Genomic DNA, 21,148 nt, shown 5'->3' on the forward strand with positions numbered 1-21,148 from the left:
TAAAATTCTCAAGCCAATAGCTTCCATTATTTCTGGAGAAAGCCCAGCATGGACAGCCTTAGTAGTACAGATTTTGGCAGAGCAGTCAGGCAATAGAAAGATACGGTCAGGTACCAGAAAGATGGTGAGCTGGCATGGCCTTTGTGAAATGAGGTCTCATTGTGCGATAGATACGGGTTTACACATTTTTCGTCCAAGCTTTTGGAAACAACTTCTTCACGGTAGCTTAGAGAAAGAGTCTCAATTTGCATCAGTAATTTGTTTCCAGCTGTGGACAACTATCCTGCAAGATCAGCTTTGTAAAGAAGAAAGCAATATTTGCCTTCCATGCTGGATAGACCTGTTGCTTAGCTGGTGCACAGTTTGAATAATTCTCCCATTAAAAATGCTCTCTCTTGAGTTTGCAAATAAATTGTTTTAAAATGCACTCAGAGGAGAGCAAGTATTTTTTATTAATTTTAGAAAACTTTCCACTCCAAAAACAATATGAGATTCGGTCAGTTCATTCTTTCTGACACCTTCAAGTTGAGAGTTTTGTTTGCCAGACTTCTGTCCCAATCCGAATGCTGCAGTAAGCTTAAATCTTTTTGTCAGATTGCTCAGATCAGTAATCGCATTGACTTGTGTGTGTGTGTGTGTGTATACTTCAGGGTACAGTAGGACTGCAGTCTTACAGCACCAGTTGCCTCCACTGGAGACTTTGACTGATTTGTGCCACCTTTCTCTTAATCCGTCAGGAGGGAAATTCAGTTGCAGTGTGGGTGCGGGCCCTGGGCATCATCTGTTCACGTTCGCTTCTGGGGATGTTGAGGGCCTGTCAAGGCTCAGGTCAATGGCAAATGCTGGAAGAAATTGTATTCCAGTCACAGAGCACTGTTTCTCTTCCTCTGTGTTCAAACAACCAATACAGGTTTCTGTCTTAGATTCCAGTTTAGGAAACCACTTAGGCACATATGTAGCCTTGCCATCTTGAATTCATCCCATCTGTATGTTCAGATACACAAGGATGTGTATGTGTAAAAAGTTTTGGAAGGCTTCCTTGCAGGTGTGTTTTGCTGTTATCATTGATCCCACATACATGAACTCAGCTTTGTAAGTGCAAGGCAGTTTAGGTGCGAATAGAAGAATCGGGCTCCAGGACTACTACAAAAGACATAAAGAAAGGAGAGGTGAATGCTAAATAAATAAATAAATAATAAAGTAAAATAAAATAAAATACCTGATGCTTTAACATGTGCTTTCAGTTGCTCCTGGTATAAGCAAGGGAAAAGCAAACAATTAAATAGCAAAAAAAGGAAGCTACATTGTTAGACGTAATTTCAGTCACTGTCAGGAAACATCCCTGAATTTTTATTCAGATTATTATCTTAAAGGGCAGCAGAAAAATAGCCTCCTTTAGGTAGTGTTTGGTAAACTACAAAAAAAAAAATGTCATCCGTTACTGTATCTATGTATTAAGTGTTTGATCTTGAAAAGGGCAAATTTGCTTCACTTGACCAGAGTTAGTTCAAGTGTGGCTAGAATGGAAAATTATTTTTTCAATAGGCAAATCACAAGGGCAAAACTTAGATACAGTGTCACAGACGACAGTGTCTTAAAATTCAGATGAGGAACAGGTAGCTGGAAAAAATTAATTGCCCAACGTGAAATCCTAGCTTCAATGATTTAGATAGAAAAGCTCTGCTGGTCAAGATTTTTCTTCATAAGAAACCAAAGGTCTGTTCGGTAACAGGTTGCCATGTGTATTTTTTAAAATTTTAGTGCCTTTTTTTTTTAGGATTTTTCTTCGTTTCACCTTCTTTTTTTTTTTTTTCTTTTAATAAGCCAAGACAACACTTGACACTCATTCTGATTTCAGACTTCTTTTAGGTCATTGTACGACTTCATCAAAAACCATGGAGTTATTTTCTGGCAAAATCAGGCCCCTTGATATGTTTCATTAGAAACAGCTCTCAAGGGATTAGTTCCCTTTCCTCCTCCCCTCCCTCCCCTCAGGATGCAGAGTGATTGTCTAACAATACTTAGCTGTATTTATTTTTCATTGCCATGCAATTTTTATTTAATTAAGGGGCAGATATATTGGCACCTTAATTGGATATAGTGGGTGCACAGGATGGCTAGTGGTCTGCTTTAAAATTGTATGGATATGCAGAACTTTTGCCTTGGCATATGCTGCTTTTCTGCAGCCCAGCTGAAGTGCGTACTTCACAGTGAAGCCAGACCATTTCTTTGCGACAGGCTTTATTAATCCTAATCTTTTGATCGCCAGCACACTGTGTATGCTCGGGCACCACAGAGATCCTTCCTAGATGTGGATGTGTCAGTGTGGTGGTGTGTGTCTCTAAGGCTGCATATTTTTCCTACTTTGGGGAATGACTTTCAAAACGCCAGTGGAACCAAAGGGGCTGAAATAAGAGTGTATTTCAGAGCAACAGTGCAAAGCAAAAAAAGGGGGAGACCCAACCTTTTTCTCCTCTTTCATTTAACAGGAGGGATGAAGAAACGGCTTCGGCTAAGCGTGAGAATGACGATATATTCATTGCTGCACAACTCCAGCAGACTTTGGCTGGCCTGGATGAAGATTTAGAAGGTAGGGAAGTGTGTTACCTCTGAAGTGTAACAGAGAGAGGCATAGCCAGGAGATGCAGAGTCAAACTGTACTCTGAGACATCTGCTCATTTCTCACTAAGATCACTGAGAACAACTCCCGGGTCTAAGGCAGAATGTGGTCAACCCAAAGCAGCTACTCTCCCTTTGCTTCTGGGGCAGCCACTCTTTACAGACTCTCACTGAATGTTTTTCAGGCTGCTTTTCAGATTGTCATTGTATTTCAGTATCTGCTACCAAAAAGAGGTGAAAAGTAGTTTATGGGTGCATTTTATGGGCCAAATTTGGTATAATATCATTGAATTTGGTGAAGCTAAATCAGTTGTGAATTTAGATCTGCATTTAATGAATAATGCCTCTGGTTTGTATTTTATCATAATGAAGTGGGGAAGGGGGGAACATCTTTGTACCCAATGCCTCCTCTGCATTAGCAGACGTATTTTAAAGTTAAAAATTGAAAAACATGAAAAGAAGCAGTGAAAAGAGATAAAATGTGATATGTTACTCCTCGTTTTCCTACTGTGAATAAAATTAGTTCTCCATTAATGGTTTGTCACCAAATGATGTTGAATACTTTTTTAAAACTTCCCATCTTTATTTCAGTACTTCTGCAGTGGACATGATTCTGATTTAATTTCTGTGAGGTCTCTAACACTGCAATTTCTTAGCTTCTGTGTTGTAACCCTTGATTTATGCCAGCAAATTTGAGAGGAGAGTTAAGCTTCTTGCACAATGAGGCTTCTGGAGTCACTGGTAATGAAGGGTGAGAAGAATGGAGAAAAAAATACAAGTACTGTTTCTTTGTTTGCTTGCTCAAGGAAATCCTTCAGCTGGGCTGTTATTACTAACCAGGTCTGGGAAACATAATTTGGAGTTGCTCGCTGTTTCTCAGAAATGTTTCTCCTTTGGAGTCATGTGGTGAAATGTTTATCACTGAGAGAAGTTAGTCAAAGATAAGGTATGAACAATAGATTAAATTCTGCTTTCAGCTGCATTTGTATGTTTCCCACTGGCTGAAGCAGGAGGACTGCAGGAATATTTGGCTGATCGTAATCAGCAACCAGACAATAAAAAGGACCCAGATCTCTCCTTTTTTGTAATACAGGCATAAATATATCCCTGTTGGTTTTAGTGTAACTAAAATATCTTATCCGCTTAAGCTTGTACTGGCTGTTTGTGTAATTTAAAGTCATATTGCCTAAATACTGCCTATATGTAATGTTGTATGTGTATTTTGCAGCAGTGGATGGTATAAGTAACTCTGACTCCGAGTACATCAATGAGGTGTTGAGCCCGCATATAAGAAAAGTTGAGGCTGCCCAAGATGTTACGATTTCTGTTCCAGTAACAGTCATAGACGATGATCCAGAAGTTGGCACCTGTAACTCAGCTGGAAATGAAGAGACAAAGACAAGGGTTTCACGAAGTATCTCCGCTGACTCTGTGAATACAGGAAACTTTACAAATAAAAACAACAATGCAGGTTCCTTTGATAAGGGACACACAGATGGTGGAGCTGTATACATACCCAAGGACCTAATACATCAGCAACCATCTGAAAACGAATTCAGTCACTTGCCTGTGGAACAGAGGAGAGATATGTTTGAATCTCTCACATCCTCCTTCGAAAAAAGAAGTGAAAAGAACTTAAGATTGGAAACCCCCCCCAAACATGGTGTGAAGTCTGAGGAATGTAAATCTAAGCCGACTCCATCTCACTCCAAGGCCACAGCTGAAATCAGTACAGCAAAAGAGAAAATAAATCCATTTAATGAATGTAGTAACAGGGAAAGATCTCTGAAAAAAAGTAAATCAGAATTAGAAATCAAATGGCCACCAGCAAAAAAAACTGAAGTAGAAGTCCCATCAACACCCACATGGTGTCATCGTGCCCAGAATTCAGGAACAAACTACGAACCTAAAGTGGGTTTGACAACCTTTAAAGTTGTCCCTCCGAAACCTGAAGTAAAACATTTCGATAGAGGAGTTTCACTCTCCACTGGTGCCATTAAGATAGATGAACTAGGCAACCTTATAGGCCCAAACACTGGTGTTAGTAAGCACATACCAGGTACCTCTACTGATGAAAGTGAGGAATTTCGCCTTGGGAAAGTGAAGGCATTCTGGCGGTCAAGTTCTATGGAAAAGCAAAGTGATGACTCTGCTGAGCATCTTCCTAAAAAGTCAGCGGTCACCATGAACTCTAAGCCCTTTACTATAAAACATGAACGCAAACCTGTCTGTCTTGCAGCTCCAAAACCTGTAGCACCACAAACTGTTACTACCCAGGCAGCTGAAAGACAGTCTGAGAATGAAAGGACCAAACCACCTCTTCCAGTTACACAGTCTCAGGTAACACCATCAGAGGCCCCAACCATTAATAAGGACAAGCTGGAGCTTCCATTTCTAAAGCCACACAGGAGAACTTCAAGTCAGTATGTTGCCTCTGCCATTGCAAGACACATCAGCGTAACTACCTTTAAGTCTGACTCTATGGAATATCATGAGAAAGATGAAAATAAGCAAGGGGCAGGCGAGGTTAAAACTGAAACAGAAGTTTCACCAAAAAGATGTATTATTGTGGCCAAATATAGCCCTGTGGAAACAGAATCAGCAGAAACAAGAGAAACACTTTCAAGTATTTTTACTTGCAGTCAAAAAGCATCCCACAGGTTTACACCTGATGATAATTCTGGTGCGGAAAACAAAGTAGTTAATATCAGGGCACCAAATCAAGCGACTCCTGCAAGTTTCTATAAAAAGAATGCCAGCGTCCCACTTACTAAATCCTCTTCAAAGGATAACAACAGTGGAGATGATGATCATGGTTTAAATAGCAAACAAAGTATAGCAGAGAAAAAGATGCGTCTTGTGTTTGACCAGAAATGTGAGACTTTCACCCATACTAATTCAGCCTCATCTCTCAAGTCTCCTGATCTCCAAGGAGTCCCAGTCTCTTTCAGCTCGTCTCTGCGAGTCACTAAATGGCCTCCTGCTAACGGTGAACAAGTTAGTTCACTTAAAGCTTCACCCGAGCTAAATGGTGCAGCAGCAAATGCAGAGTCAGAACAGGTACCTGATGATTCAGATACTAATGCTATCAGTGAACTGGATGTTAATGTGCAGACCAATATCTTTGGACCAAAGAAGAAGTTCAAACCTGTTGTCCAAAAACCAATTCCAAAAGACACGTCACTGCACAGTGCCCTAATGGAAGCCATTCAAACAGGAGGGGGAAAAGAGAAACTCAGAAAGGTAAAGTGGAGACTTTTTTTAGCCTGTTCGGACTGCAGAGCCCTGTATTCACCCTGTCAGACACCAGAGGTTTTATAACTGTTACAGTTGCTGGTGAGCTGGAGTACCCAAGGCATTTGAAAAATTTATAATGGCAAAATACAGACCAAGCCACTGCTTATTCTGCACATCCCCTATATTATGCAACACCATTGCTGCTGCGCTAGCTAGAAGAGGCAGAGGGTGCAGAGATACAGCATAAAGGAGATGTAATTGAGGTTAGCCTAAGAGCCAAAGCCGCATTTCAGTGTGTTATGTAAAAACAGGAACACACAGCATGGAGAAAACTTGTAAATACCTGCAATGAAAGAAAACTGCATTTTGTATTACTAGGTGATACTAGTTTACCCCTGACTTCATGCTCAGGAGATATGAGACTGCATCTGTAAGTACAGCATTACTATCTACATGTATCCTCACCATTCAGTGTGAGTAAAGGTTGTAAAAGCAGGCCTGACAGACTGATTAGTGTCCATAGCTTGCATTCTGGTACAAGTGCCAAAAATATTTTTAATAGTTTTTCCAAACTATCTCTAAGTAAATATCTAATAACAATGTGAGGTTTATTCTTCTCATATTCTAGGTTTCAGACAGTGCACTAAATGGCAATCACAGGAAACCCTTGTATGCTGAGCCAGAGAATGAGCGCTCAGCCCTACTAGCAGCAATTAGAGGCCACAGTGGCACCTCAAAGCTGAAAAAGGTAAGAAATCAAGATGGTAAGTGATCTTTTAAGTGCAGTCTGTTACTTCTGGGTGTTTTGAATAAACCCAGATATGCCACAAACATAGTTTGTTTGAAGTTGAGGGGGAAATAATATGACATAAGTCCAGATCTGGATTAAGCAGATAGCACAGCAGGTCCAATCCTATCCTCTGTTATAAAACTTAACACTCTTTCAAATGGTGTGCTTTTAGCTAAGAAAGAAGCACATAGAAATCCAAACAAATTACAGGGAGTGTACACAGAAGACATCAAATGTTCATCATTTTCACATTTAGGTGGGGGTTTTTTTGTACTTTAGGAGTATGCAGTTAGATTAATATATTTGCATTACCTACCGTATGCATCCAGTCCCAGTTACCTGAACACACACTAGGGCTTCTTCATGCATGCTGTTTATCTGTTAATATGAGCTGGTGCATGCAAGTTGTATGCAAGTAATTGATGTTGATGGAACATCAGCTTTCAGCACAGCAGGATGATTCCTTCTGTCTGAAAGACTGACCTAATCATTAAAGCATCTCTTATTCCTGATAGCCAAAACCTACATTCTATTCTAGCCTTAGTTTTTACTCAGTTCACTAATCCAGCCAAGGATGTGTATTTGGCAAGGAGGTTCCCATTTCCCTCGTGCAATGACTCAGACCATTAGCACATATCCAGATAGCTGGCATTAGATAGAAAGAATCTCTTGCCTGTGTTAGGCAATTACTTCGTCCCTCAAATACCTTACTGCCCTTGCTGCAGGTAGGGTACACCTTCCTCTGAGCTTGGGAGCAGGACATGCTAGGCAGCAGCCATCTTCACACATACTTAACTGCATTCTGCATTCATTGGGAATAAATGTTAAATTTGTGTAAAAGAGGCTCTGACAATGAAGTGGTGGTGTATTATCACAGAGACTTTTTGGAATACTTTCCTCCAGCAGAGAAGCTTTTGCCATCATTTTAAAGGAAGTTGCCTAGAAACCGTACACTGCTTTTTCACACCGTGTCACCTGTGCTAGTTAAAGCACCATGTTTGTATGTGTACAGGACGAGGTATAGATGTGCTATGATGAAAGGGCTATCCCTTTCATGTTATCTCAAATGTTCATGTTTTGTTACATCAAATGTTAATGTTTTATCTGACATGACATTTTTCCCTTACATTGTGTGTGTGCAGTGAAGGAATAGAATATAGGAGCTCTCTGAATGTGGATTATTTGATGGGAGATTAATCCTTTCATTTTTCACTGGAGAAGTTTTGTGCCTCAGTTTCTCTGAGAAAGGAATGCTAATGCATCTGCTTGAAAACCTCCCATTTGGTCCATGATACTGAATTTCTTAATAATCGCCAAATCATTGTAATTACTAACAATTTATCATGATTATTACTAGTAATGTTGTTAACGGCAAAAATATTTGTTGATACAGTTGATGGAAAAGCTGGCTTAGTCTGAAAGATTGCCTCCTCTCCTTGCATTCATTTAAAGTAGGATGCGTTTCCAAGCTGGTAATTCGTACAGAAATTTTAGTTTCAGAAATTCCACAGAAACACACTTGGAAGAGCAATCAATTGATTTTGTTCTCAGTGCTTTCACGTAGGTCTCTGTGGTCCTATTTTTTTTTTAATATGGCTGGAAACCTTAGGTTTAACAGCATTTTTTTCAATGAAACCATGTCTGAGAGCTCAGATCTAGAAGAGCCTGCCGGTCATCTGACATTATTATTATGCAGCCCAGACTGCAAAAAGTAACGAGATTCCTGGGTGGCTACTGCAGCCTTAATATATCTTCTTGATTCCAAAACCCCTGTGGTTGTTTCCAAATAAATACCAAGTCCAACTTTCTCTCTTACCTTACATGCCAGGAAGAGTTACAGGATGCTGGAGCTCACAGTAAATAAAGATTGAGTTTTGAGGCAGAGTCAATGCCAAATCCTTGATGCTGGTAGTCAGCCCAGCTGAGTAATGTGAGTGAGTAGTAACAGATGTTCAACCCCATGAGGAGACAAAAGTTCTACGTGTTTTACATCATTCAAGCCAAGTGAAATCGGGGTACTGAAAGTGCATCAAATGTCACATAATGACAGTTTAGTCATGCTTGATATTAATTACCTCCTTTCAACTGCATCATGAGCAGATCTCCTCATTGGCCTCTGAAGAGCTGCAGAGTTTCAGGAATGCAGAACGGTCCTTGCAGAAGGCAGAAGACCCTCAGGAAGAGCAGCTTTGTATCCCACGTGCCCCTGCCCAGCCGCCGCCACCACCTCCCACTCAGCTGTCAGCAGCAGCTCTTAAATCCTCCGCCACAGCTACGGGTAACCCTGGGGAGGCAAGGCAAGCCCTAATGGAGGCCATTCGCTCTGGTGCTGGAGCAGCAAAGTTAAAAAAGGTAAATGTAGCTTTATATTTTATTGTGGCTGAAACAACCTAGGCCTGCTGTGCTTTGAGAGCCATTTATAAGCTGTTCCAGCCACACATTTCTTTCTTCAGAAGAAGGTACGTTGCACTGTTTCCTCTAACTGAATCAAAGATCAGGAGTGTATTTCAAACCTTTAAACAGCTATCAAAACATGCTATTAAGACTAAAACATGCCTGTGCATATATGTGACCATATCAATAGTCAATACATTTTTTTTAGGAGAACATCAAGAGCATGAATATCCTTTCAGAAAGCATTTTCATGCCCTTTTCATTCTTGTAAATCTGAGATAATAACTGGATGTCCTTTAGACAAGGTGAACCTAAGAAAGATCAGATTAAACCCTGAAGCAAATTTAAAGATAAGTATTCTCTCCTAATTTCAGTATTGTGTCCTAGACCGTGATTCCCAGCACTTACACCTTGGTCACACGTGCTGAGAGCTGTTAGTAAAACTGGGGTTGTTTTAACGTCTGTCTGAACTTTATTAATTGGATGATGTGTGCTTTACTTCTGTGGTCAGCTATGGGTTAGTCAGCTCCCAGATGGCTAAATGCTTAGTTGCCCAGGTGTGATTTTTGGAGTAAGTTCACTTATCTCTTTGATCAAAATTTGTTCTTCCTAACCTTGAGTTACACTGCATTTATTGGTAAAGAGAAGCAGATCAGTTGGCCTTAGTGGAGTCATCCCAGTATTACACTGCGCTTTCCAAGAATAGACTTTGATCCAAGGACTTTAGGGAATGTACAAAAGCAGATGTAGTTTTCCCAACACATGATTTAGCTGATGCCAACCATGAATGTGTAAATAGGCTTTAACCTTTCTTACTTGTTCTCTTTAAAATAATTAAAAAAATACCATCAAATTTTAACATTAAAAAGTAGCCCAAAAAATCTTGTTTCTGATAAACCAGAAGTTCCACAGAACCATACAAATGGCACAAACAAATCAGTGTTTCAGGGAATTTTACATCAGCATGCAAACAGGAATCTGGATGTGCAGTTATTTTGCATGTGAAAAATTGCATCTATGTTACGCATACTATTATGAGGAGTCACTGAGGTCACTTGGCTTGTTCATCTTGGAGAAGAGAAGGCTGAGGGGTGACCTCATCAGAGTCTACACGTTCCCCGGGGGGGCAGCGGAGGGGGAGGTGCTGATCTCCTCTCTCTGGTGACCAGCAACAGGACACAACGAAATGGAATCAAGCTGTGTCAGGGGAAGTTCAGATTGGACATTAGGAAAAGGTTCTTCACCGAGAGGGTGGTCGGTCGCTGGAACAGGCTCCCCAGGGAAGTGGTCATGGCACCAAGCCTGTCAGAGTTCGAGGAGTGTCTGGACGACGCTCTTAGTCATATGGTTTAGTTTTAGGTAGTCCTGCGAGGAGCAGGGAGTTGTACTCGATGATCCTTATGGGTCCCTTCCAATTCGAGATATTCTATGAGTCTATGATTCTAAGACTACAAATTATGAAGAACTAATACTCCAGATCAGGCCTTTATTTCCCCACTTCACCAATTTACAGAAAAAAGGGGATTTGGACATTCAAGAATACTTCATGCAGTTGTTTTCTAGATCTTTCCAAGTTCTTTGTTCTTCCAACTACATTACTCCTGCAGAAGTCTCTGAGGGGACTGACAGCTCTACTCATTAAAACAAGTCTTTATCATATCCTTGGAGATTTGTTTCAAAACAGTTGGATAGCCAGTGCAGACCATGAAAGTAAGCTTGATATACTGATGTATTCTGTGATACACTGATGTATTCTGCTGAATACTGTGCCTGTCTTCTTTCATTTTGAAGACAGAGTAATTTTTGGTAGTTTTGACATTGAAATGATAGAAGAGTACATCTCTTATTGTATAGGTCTTTCATGAAAATAAGAGAGAGCAGCGTTTTGTCCAAGACAGGGTATGATTTTGTTATTATTGTGCTGTCCTTTGTGATACTGGATATGCAAGCTAAGTCTTGCATATGCCAAAGACATCACATCACTGACATCCGAGATCTCATGCCCTTGATCACTGATAAAAGTAAAAATGTTGCCAGATTTCTCAGAGAGTTTCTATCCAGTGCATATTAATATCTCTCCCAGCTTGCTGCATTAAATGAAAGCTGAATTCTGATCCTTCCCTGCAGCTGGACAACTTGTGACAGCAAAAGTTGACTCGGTAGAGGAGAATATATGATAGCTGCATGTCAGGGTTCTCTTCCTTTACAGCTGAAGAACATGTCTCCAAGGAACACTGAGTTTTTGGTAGACAGTGGCTGGCAGGTGGTTTTGTGCCAGGACAGAAGCAAGCTTTTTTCTTTGTTTTTCCTCCTCTGTCAAAGATCTATGATGTCATGATTTGGAGGTGTGAGCACAGAGCCATTTTTGGCTTTGCTTTCTAGAAGATTTTGGTTGCAACTAGATAGCCAAGTAGGTTGTTCAGTTCTGTAATTTTGTCTGTTTCTCTTCCATTGTCTTCTCAAAGTTTGCTGGAACAAGGGCTTCTGATGGTGAAGTCATTTATTTAGCTAGTATTGTGGGGAACTGGGAAGAATCTGCATTGCTTAGTTATGTATGACTCAGTTTGTGCTTATTTATGAGGGGTTATTTGCAATGGAAGTAGATCAAACAGGGCTGTCAGGGGAACCAAACATAAAAAGCAACCAATTGCCTAGATAGGGAGCATCCCAACAAACGTTTGCGCTCTATTAATGTCTGTGAAAAGGCGACTCCTCCGCTCCACCCCTGATTACACAGCTGCTTGCTAAAGTCATGAACTTTAAGGTTAAAAGATCCACTGTGCAGGAAGGGAGGAGAGAAATTGCTGCAGGCTGAGAGTCAGGGTCTGCACCACACAGGCTGTAATTGGGTCACCCAAAACAAACTAGAGCAAAAATAGGTACTTGAGGGAAATACCAAGTATAGGTGAGACAGTATGCACATAAGTCTCCTGGCTGTTCGTTAATCCATTTCTTGGAGTACTGTGCCTGCTTTGGCCAATAAATCATACTTTGTTTTGAAGAAACGGCTTCTGTTTTATTGCACACTGTTGCTGTCCGCAGACTCCCAAAGGAAAATTCTTGTGGGTGCCAAGCCCAGATGGGCCTGCTCAGTAAAGTGGTTCATCCCCAGTGCAGTGCAGTTCAGAGACCTGCCAGAAAGTGGTTAGACTACAGATCCTACCCAAAGGGAACAGAGATGCAGACATGTTATTGGAAAGGGATGAACTTACCAAACTGGAAAAGACCTGACAATGTGCAGGAAGTAACCTTTTTCTTCAGTTTTCAAAATGGTCTGTCCAGGAACCTGGCAGGTGTTTAACACGTCCAAAGTGTAACAGCAAGTCAGGGAGATGACATCAAGTAAGGCCACCGACCAGGGTGGCTGACCTAGTGCCTTTGGTGGTGAATTGTCTTGAGAAATGAACATGTCTCACTAGCGAGGAGCCTGCTTCTCAGCCGTGCAGTCTGCCTCCTGTACAAAGGAGAATCAGTTGATCTAGGAAATAAACAGCTGATCTGAGACCAAATTTTGGCTAATTCTGGTTGGCAAAACTCAGGTCATAGGGCTGTACCGTTTGAGCTTCTGGTGTTAGAAGTGAACTAGTGTTTCCCTTAAATTGTATCAAGCAACTTTTGTCACAATCTCACATACTTGAGATCTTTATGTTTAGTTTTTAAACTTTGTATCTCAGAAAATGCAAAATAACCTAGCTAGATTTCTGAAATTCTGTGTATTATTGCATGTGTATTTTTATGTCTGTGTAACTTGCCTTGGGATTTACCATGATTATCTGTGGAAAAAACCGTAACTACGCATGCAAATAACCCATTAGATGTCTAGCTGTAGGTATAGTTGCAGCACAAGCCCATGCAGGATTGAAAATCTTACCCAACAAAGAAAAGCTATAAAAGTTGCCTTAGCTTATATGCCATCTACTCATTTTAGGTAGAGTTGTACCCGGGGATTTGGTAGAAATATTGCAGGGGAATGTGCCCGCACAAGGTAGGGAAGGCAAGTTGTATATCTGAAAAACAGGCTTTTGCTCACGGTAAAATGATTTCTTTAGACCACTTTTTAATGGTACGTGCCAGAGAGATTCTATAGATTTCACATGTTTTCCAATAAAGATTGGAGCTGTATCTAAAGCAGCCTTTACTGTTTACTTGCTGCGATTTTAAAAATTAATTTGGCTCCATCACAGTATCCACAAGCGTTCATGCCAGTGTTCGGCATCGGCGTTTAGTCACATGAACTTTTGATACGTGCAGTGTATCATTCTGTTGGCAATCAAAGGAGCCAGGTAAGGTAATTACTGCACCATTACAATGAGCCCCTGGTATACGCTGGGATAATTTGAAGTTGGTTGCCAACAAGTAATGCATCGATCTGAATTATGGCACGTTGAGTGTCTTCTAGGAAGCATGGCCTAGTTCCATACCTTTACGTCACGCAGTGGACTATTCTTCTCACATAATCGGAGATATAGAATTGTGAATGAAGAAATACTGTTTCTTATCGTCAGTGTCTGTGGATGCAATGACAGAGATTACAGACTCAAAGCCACAGTTGATGTTGGCATTTGGTATGCTGGAAATGGGGCAGGAGGCCCCACTAAACGGTTGGCTGAGTTTGATATACAGGTAGTCAAATGAGCCTATAAAGTAGTTCTAGTTCCCATGCACAGTGAGAGGCAGTCGTTTGCATGCTGCTACTCTGTTTGAATTGAAACATAAAATTTAATTTGAACTCTTCACCTTGCTAATAATTTGCACCGTGACCTATTTTTTTTCCCAAGAATAAAGCTTCTTCCGTGGATGCTAAGGCCAAAATGGAAGGTTTAGACTTGATCAAATGCATTATTCCTGTTTAGCTTTTGTGGTGACCTTAATGTATATCTCTGTGATAGAATCAAAGCTCAGTAACTTTGATTTTGGAAGAGCACCCTAGCATACATATTTAAAATTAAGCATATGTTTAGATGACCTGAGGACTAGGAAGGAAGATAAGCATTTGTTTAAGTATTTTCCTGAATCAAAGCCTTTGGGAATTCCCTTCATTCAATCAGGAAGCAAAGTACTCATCAATTGATTTTTATGACCGGTGACAGCTAACCGATACTGAACAGATTTTGACTGTCAGATATTGCGTACTTGCAGCCTGGGTTTCTGTTCATTCCACAAAACAAAGGAAGTTCACAGAAAAATACATCACCTATGTTCCAGTAATCATGTAGTTGCAACCATAATGCCCAAGGATGTATGAGGTGTGGGTTTTTTAGGGAAGGATAACACCTCTCATTAGACCAACTGATAGGGCTAGAAAAAAGTAGATAAGCTTTAAGTAGTCTCAAGGAGCTGATGAAGAGACTAAGCTTGAAAACAGCCCCACAGGAGAATGTTTGGTTAACAATGTCAACAGTTGGAGGTTTAAAAATATCTTGAATGATCATGTGCTTTTCTTTGTTATAGGTCCCTCTGCTCGTTTGAATCATGTATAAAGAACAGGTAATTGGAAAATCTAACCCAGTATGCACTCATAATCATCATTCAAGGTCTGAAGTGGCAAAAAACATCAAGAAGTTTAGTTTATTCTCTTGTCTACAAGCCAAAATAAGTTGTAGTTAATTTTCTGTGTGTTCCTGCATAATGGTTCTAAGGGGAAAATAAGTTGCTCTGCTGCAAAGCTTCTGTGCCAAGGAATAGTGTTTTGCCTCTGAATATTTAAGGTTGCCAATAAAGTATTCTTGTTGGCAGGTTAATAAGAATATAAACACTGTGCAGTCCTGTGTTAATACTTACTTGTGTTTATGGGCAAAATTAAAAGACTTTGCTAGCTATCTGAAAACTAATACTCTTTTCAAGTTGTTAAAAATATGTAGCTATTTCAAAGTATTTACTTGCTTCTTACTTGATTTGGACAAGGGCTGTAAGCGATTAGGGTAAAAACCAGAATAAAGATCTATAAAAAACAATCACAAGAAAAAAGTTATGGTACATTATGAAGGACCTAAATTGTCATATGGTGGAGTCATTGGTTTTTAAAATTAGATGAACTTTATATCTCTAGTGGAGCTCTGAGAAAGCTGGCAATCAATAATGTATGTGAGACAGTGTCTATTGAAAAGTTACTTATGGGATATGACATATAGAATGCTAATACGCAGAAATATACTGAACCCTAGTAACATTCATGGCACTTTAAAAATATTGAAACACCTTGAAGGATCTCTATTTGCAAGAGACTGTGAAGGTTATAAGTAAGATTCAGAGTACTGCATGGAGGTCCAAGATGTAGAATTCATTCCTGCACTGCAAAATGAAGTGAAGCTGGTTTGTGGCAGTAACCAGGACTTTTGTCGTCTCCTGTTCAGGTCAGGCATAAGTTGGCCCTTTGTTTCCAATTTCTATGGCTGTTGTATGTTGTCTCCTGAATATATATAGCAGCATCTTTTTCAAATGTTAACTACTTTGGTAGTTGTTGTTGTACATATTTTGAAAATATTTTGTTAAATTGATTAACTTAAAAAGGACAAATAAAAATGCTTTTTCACATTTCTTAGGTTGAAATGAAACTGAAGCAGAGGAAGTTTGTACATTTACATTTTTATAATCACAGACCGGAGTGGTGGCAGATTCTTTTTTTTTTGGAGCTGAAATTTAAAACATATAGCTACGTAATGTTGAAAGCACGAGAATGTTTAGCCATCTGCACTTAATGTGACTGTATATTATATATTGTAAAATATTGATGTCTGTTAGTGCCACAAATAAAAACAAAATCAAAACCTGACATGGCTTGAAAGACTTTTTTTGCCAAATGTTTTCCATTTACAGCAAGAAATTAGAACTAGAGATGGACTTAAGCAAACCAGTGTGCTGTGTTTGGTATCTCAGGTCTAATACAAAATGTCTCAGGCCAGGAAAGGGCTCACAACTAATCTGGGAACACAGTAGAAATCACCAACTAGAATCCAGATGTCAGAGTTATATACATTTTGATAATAATGCAGTACTGATAATGATCCATTTCCTCATTAGGGAAGCTAATATATTCAGAATTAAGGTGCTGTGTCACACCCTAGGATAAATAAGTCCGCCTTTGTTGACTGGTTAGCCTTCTTTTGCCTTAAGAGTCTTCTCAGTATGCTTTAGATCAGAAATATTAATATGTTAAAAATGCTATCGCAGGAAAGGATTGAGTCACTCATAAGCTTGAATGCTGTCGGTAGTCCCACCAGCAGCGAATACAGCTTCCTTGGTTAGGTGCTGTAAGACAGAAGTCAGTGCAGGTCTCCTTCTTCTTCTGCTTGTTGTTGCCTGAAGGCCCTGGGTCTGTAGCCCCTCCTTACTAATGCCTCTTTAGTGTGGTAAGTTGTAAGGGATCCAGAACTGGATGTTGAGATAGTAAGGTTCTCCAGGATTTGCAATGCAAAGGGTCTGGGTCTGGGTCTGGGTGCTGGCACTGCACAGAACTAAAGTTTATAAAAGAGTTATTAATGGATAAACTTCTGAGTATCGAATTCCCATGGGTAAAAAACTGTAAGATTAAAACCAGCTGCAAGATGAGATGCCACCTTCACTGTGGCAGCAAAAAAAATGACGAAAAATCCTGCTGCCTCGGTCACAGCTCAAGCTAAAAGTGGAGGGGAAGTTCAGCTGTCTACACTAGGAAGCTAGACTGGGTGCGCATTCCCTGATCCTGCTGACGGGAGGTGTGTATGCTCTTACATTGTCATCCAGGTGCCGTTGAATTCCTGGTAGTAGCTTAATTAACCCCAAGTGAATGGAACTTTTAATATAAACCTATTTTCAATGAAGTCTAGTCATAGGTACCACCCTTCCGTATAGTAACTTTACATTAATGCTTTTAGCAGTCTTCATTTGGGAAGTAAACATGCGTCAGTGTGTAGTGCACTCAGGCAAGCGCTTTTGGAGCTCCTCACCCCATCATCCCCTCTTCTGCCCTGCTTCAGGACTGGGGAACTGGGTGCCTACTGGGTGAAACGAATTCAGGAGGCGCACTGCAGCACAAATTGGTATTCAGTCCATGGAACCAGGCTGGAGCTCGTCCTAAGTTAAAAGAAAAACCCTGAAATGTGTCTGGTAAAGACATCGTGTCCTCAGCACAGAGTATTTTGATCTATATATCTGCTCTTATTGATCCCCACTGTTTGCTAGTGCAGACACAGCCTATGGCTAGAGCTGTACGTGCCACCGAGGTTAGTAGTCCCTGACATGTCCCTTCATGGCACTTGTAGCTGGACAGTCTGCAGGCTGGTCTCTTTTGTGAAGGACTGAAAAAAGGACAGTGAGCACCCCTTTTCCCCAGTGTATCTCTCAGCCTAGATTTTCCCCACAAACTCTCACCTCAGTTCAACCAGAGGAAGGAATCTGATATATGCCTGATTCATCTGGTCCTTTATATTGTCTTTTTGAGTAAGATATTCAGATGAGGTGAAAAATGGTATCACCAGGGAAATTGAATGGAGAATTTGGATTCGGTATGTTCATTCCTTGTACAGGTATAAATCAATGTTCAGGGCTTAGAGAAATCTAGTCTCATGTCTCAAATAAAATTTGTAGGTCTCCCCTCCCCTTTTTCACATGTTTTTATTAACTTTTTTTTTTTTTTTTGACTGAGGTTAGAGTATTACTCAACCATAAAGCCAGCATTAAATCGCTCTGATTAGATATTTAATTTTAAATAATATTGGCTGTCTGCATGAGCTATTTGACTTACGGGACTTCATTATAGATTCTTTTTTCTTGTACAGACAGCCCGGTAACGCTGGTCATGCAAAGTATTGGACCAAAAGACCTTTTGACATGCCTGTCAGTCTACAGAGTTTGGAACATGGCAGGATTCAACTTCCCCAGCTCCTACAAGTGATTTGCACAATTTATGCTACATTTACCGCAGCCAAAAACAGGCACTTCATCAGTGTGCAGGAAAAAGGAAGGGAATGAGAGATGCATTTATGAAACAATGCAAAATGCCACCCCAAGACAGTTTGTGATGTTTTCCCTCTCCAGAAAAGAAAGAAGCAGTTCTGTTGCTCGGTGTTGCTAGCATTAAGCACGTGGTTTAATTTGAATGCAAAAATCTGCACAAATCTTGATTTGAGTCAGTTTGTCTGAATGAAGTGTTCATAAATTGGTTCTTTGTTGGTACAAAATGAAAAATAGTTGTCTTCTACAACTGCTAATTAGCAACTCTTACATATTTATAGTATTTATTTGTGTGTATTGTTTCTCTACTCATCTTTAATCCTCTGTTGAGTTACATGGGCATTATGTGCACCAACGTGCTTTGCCTCCGAGACTTCTGTTAAGATTTATGAGACTATTCCTATTCTTACTCCATTTGTTGCTGTTGAGCACACACAATAAAATATGCTGTACTCCGGCTATAGCTATAGCTGCCGTAATGGTTGCATTTCCCCGCTTGCAGAAAATTACCTTTGCAATGGCAGAGTTCCTTTATTAAAGACAAAATGAAAAAAAGAAATTCCTGATTTTTCAGTAACGTTCACCTGGATTCGGTACAACATTGTTCCAATCTGCTTTTCTTCTTTTCGCTGAGTAGGGTGTGGAGTTTGATTCATTGATGATGGCTTCATTTGGCTGGAGAAAGTTTCCAGTAGTTGAATTCCCAGGGTTGTTCATCAAAGTATGCTAAGATGGATGAACCTTTCTAAGAGCAAAAAGGTACACTTTTTTTTGTTATTGTTACTAAATATTATTGAATATTTGCTGAAGAAATATGATTTGGTTAAGTACTAACAGCCTACATGATGCTGCACCACATAGAAAAGTCACACTCTCATGTGTTTGTATACCAATTCGAGGAATTTTTTTGTTCTTGTTTAAACATTTTTCTGAGTTGTTGCAATATTGAAGACTCTTTAAAAAGAGAGATAAATTAGAACTTACTCAACAGGAATATTGCATGTTTTCCACATTTAAGGAATTTAGGAACAAGCTCACTCCCATTGTCTGTTCCCTCCCATCACTCACTCCGCGTGTACAGGAGCACGCACGCGTGCGCACATGCAGATGCACACACACACACACACAGAGCCTCCTTCCTCATTTCACGAAGTCGGGAAAGCATCTTTACCACGGGATCCTTTACCATTTTTAACGGTAGCTTTTTTTGTCCTGCAAAACGGGAACTTTCAGAAAGGGACTAAGTTTTGACGCAGTCACAACAGCTCTACGCGGTCATTGCTGGAAGCAGTGTCAAATCCAGCTCCAGATAATGCTGTCTTCAGCCAATTTATTTTCCTTTTGCTTTTTTTCTTCTTTACTTTTTTGACTATAGACTGATAAAAACATGTACGTGCCATGTCTCTTTTCTGAGGTCTTTATTGTGCTCGAAGCCCTAAAGGTTTCCCCCTGAACAAAGCATAGTGGTGTTGCAGCTGAACGTCAGACGAAAGAGGACATTATTCATACACAAACACCACTGTCCCGTTTGCAATTCAGGAGTTGAAAAAGGAAACGTTATTGAAAGAACAAGACTGTGGAACATCATTGTCTTCTACATCATAACCTGTGTTTACTGCAATAGGAACAAAGCAAACAGTGCAAGTATGCATGGGTTTCCTTTGTCTGGTTTCATGCATTCAACAGAGGAGTTTCTGTCCGAAGCGCTGGGATCTGTCCCTTGTAGTGCTTGGCACGGGGAAGTGGGTCACAACTTGAGGGTTCTGGTTGGGGGGTGGTACCACTGATTGGTCACTTTTTTTTTTTCTTTTTTTTTTGAATTGCAATAAACCAAAACGTGGTTTGATTTAGCCAGCACTCGAGATGGCAAACTGAGTGCTTCGGCTGTGGCGATGAGCAAAGGCTCTTCAGGTGAATGGCAGCTGAGGTGCAGAGCAATTTGTGATTCAGCCTTTGCGCAACTACAGTGCCCAGATCCCGGGAGCCGGGAGCCCGCGCAGTTTCGTCTCCTCCTTACACCAGAGGTAAAAAGGGAGAGGGAAATGGATGCGTCTGCCCTCTGTCAAAACCTAGGAGTGAGGCACATGTAACCCAAAGAGCTGCAGCCTTCCCTTCCCCAGCAACACCTCACAGTGCAAAGGACATAGAGGAGGCACCTTGGTCAGCAGTAGGTCCACCAAAACTACTGATACATCTGGATTTTGGAAGTCACCAAAGAGATCATAGAATCATAGAATACCAGGTTGGAAGGGACCTCAAGGATCATCTGGTCCAACCTTTCTAGGCAAGAATTTGCACAGTCTAGATGAGATGGCCCAGGACCATGTCCCACTGAGTCTTAAACATGTTCAGCGTAGCGGAGTCAACCACTTCCCTGGGGAGATTATTCCAATGAGTGACTGTTCTCATTGTGAAAAATTTCCCTCTCGTATCCAATCGGAATCTCCCTGGGAGTAACTTGTACCTGTTACCCCTTGTCCTCACCATGTGACTCCTTGTAAAAAGGGAGTCTCCATCTTCTAGATCCTGAGACTGCACGTATCTCTGCTAATATAGCTACACGGTCAGTTAGCGTGCTCAAGGCCAGACTCAACTCTCCCCACTGTAGACCTTTTGCTGATAAAATCCAGCCCTCAGTCCTTCAGTCAGCCATGCTGGTGGCTGTACCCGGCGCGTTGCCGAACCAGCCGACTCTGAGCACAGAGCCGTGGTTTGGCTGCCTGCACAGCGCGTGTCCCCTCATTCATTAGCCTCACTGCTGATGTTCCAAACTTTCCAGCTTATGGAAGGAACTGTCAAAGGCAATTTGCAGATAGCCAGCGCGGCAGAAGTGCTAAGAGTTATATTTTTATGTGTTGATGAATAATTTAGCAACAATCCTGTGTTATGTAAAATTACTGCCCTACTGCTGCTGGGGCCAGTGTTCGTACAAAGTGTTCTTCTAAGCCCAGTTATACATGTTAAAGCTTGCTAGTTTTATCCTATGCATGTGTCATTAGACAGAATTTTTCCAGGTTCAAATTGGGAACCAGAGCAGGTCTTTCATTCCAGGAGAGAGCTGTTCTCCTTCCTCATTCTCATGTATAGTCCTGATCATCATGACTATTTCCAAACAGTCAGTTTTGCACTAGGTTGCATGTATCAATTAGTGCCAGTTTTCTCCACAGAGAAGGATGC

The 21,148-nt window shown here is 40.7% G+C and overlaps 1 protein-coding gene across 17 annotated transcripts in view; it reads left to right on the forward strand.

Moving 5' to 3' along the window:
- COBL (cordon-bleu WH2 repeat protein) overlaps positions 1-21,148 on the forward strand; it is a 223,226-nt gene that overhangs the window by 148,730 nt on the left and 53,348 nt on the right. For 9 of the 17 annotated variants that reach the window (XM_087759953.1, XM_087759943.1, XM_087759947.1 and 6 more), the window contains 5 exons: positions 2,490-2,590; positions 3,848-5,862; positions 6,485-6,604; positions 8,747-8,998; positions 14,492-15,812. In XM_087759953.1, the coding sequence (XP_087616079.1) occupies positions 2,490-2,590; positions 3,848-5,862; positions 6,485-6,604; positions 8,747-8,998; positions 14,492-14,509 (2,506 nt within the window). In that variant the 3' untranslated portion in view covers positions 14,510-15,812. Of the gene's footprint in view, positions 1-2,489; positions 2,591-3,847; positions 5,863-6,484; positions 6,605-8,746; positions 8,999-14,491; positions 15,813-17,796; positions 18,498-18,608; positions 18,731-19,385; positions 19,616-19,822; positions 19,996-21,148 lie in introns of those variants that run through there. The other 8 variants (XR_015705259.1, XR_015705261.1, XR_015705262.1 and 5 more) reach the window with 6 other exon arrangements.

This window comes from Nipponia nippon, unplaced genomic scaffold, assembly GCF_047370975.1.
Source record: "Nipponia nippon isolate SJK-2023a ecotype South Korea unplaced genomic scaffold, ASM4737097v1 scaffold_1, whole genome shotgun sequence".
NCBI classification, from domain to species: Eukaryota; Metazoa; Chordata; class Aves; order Pelecaniformes; family Threskiornithidae; genus Nipponia; species Nipponia nippon.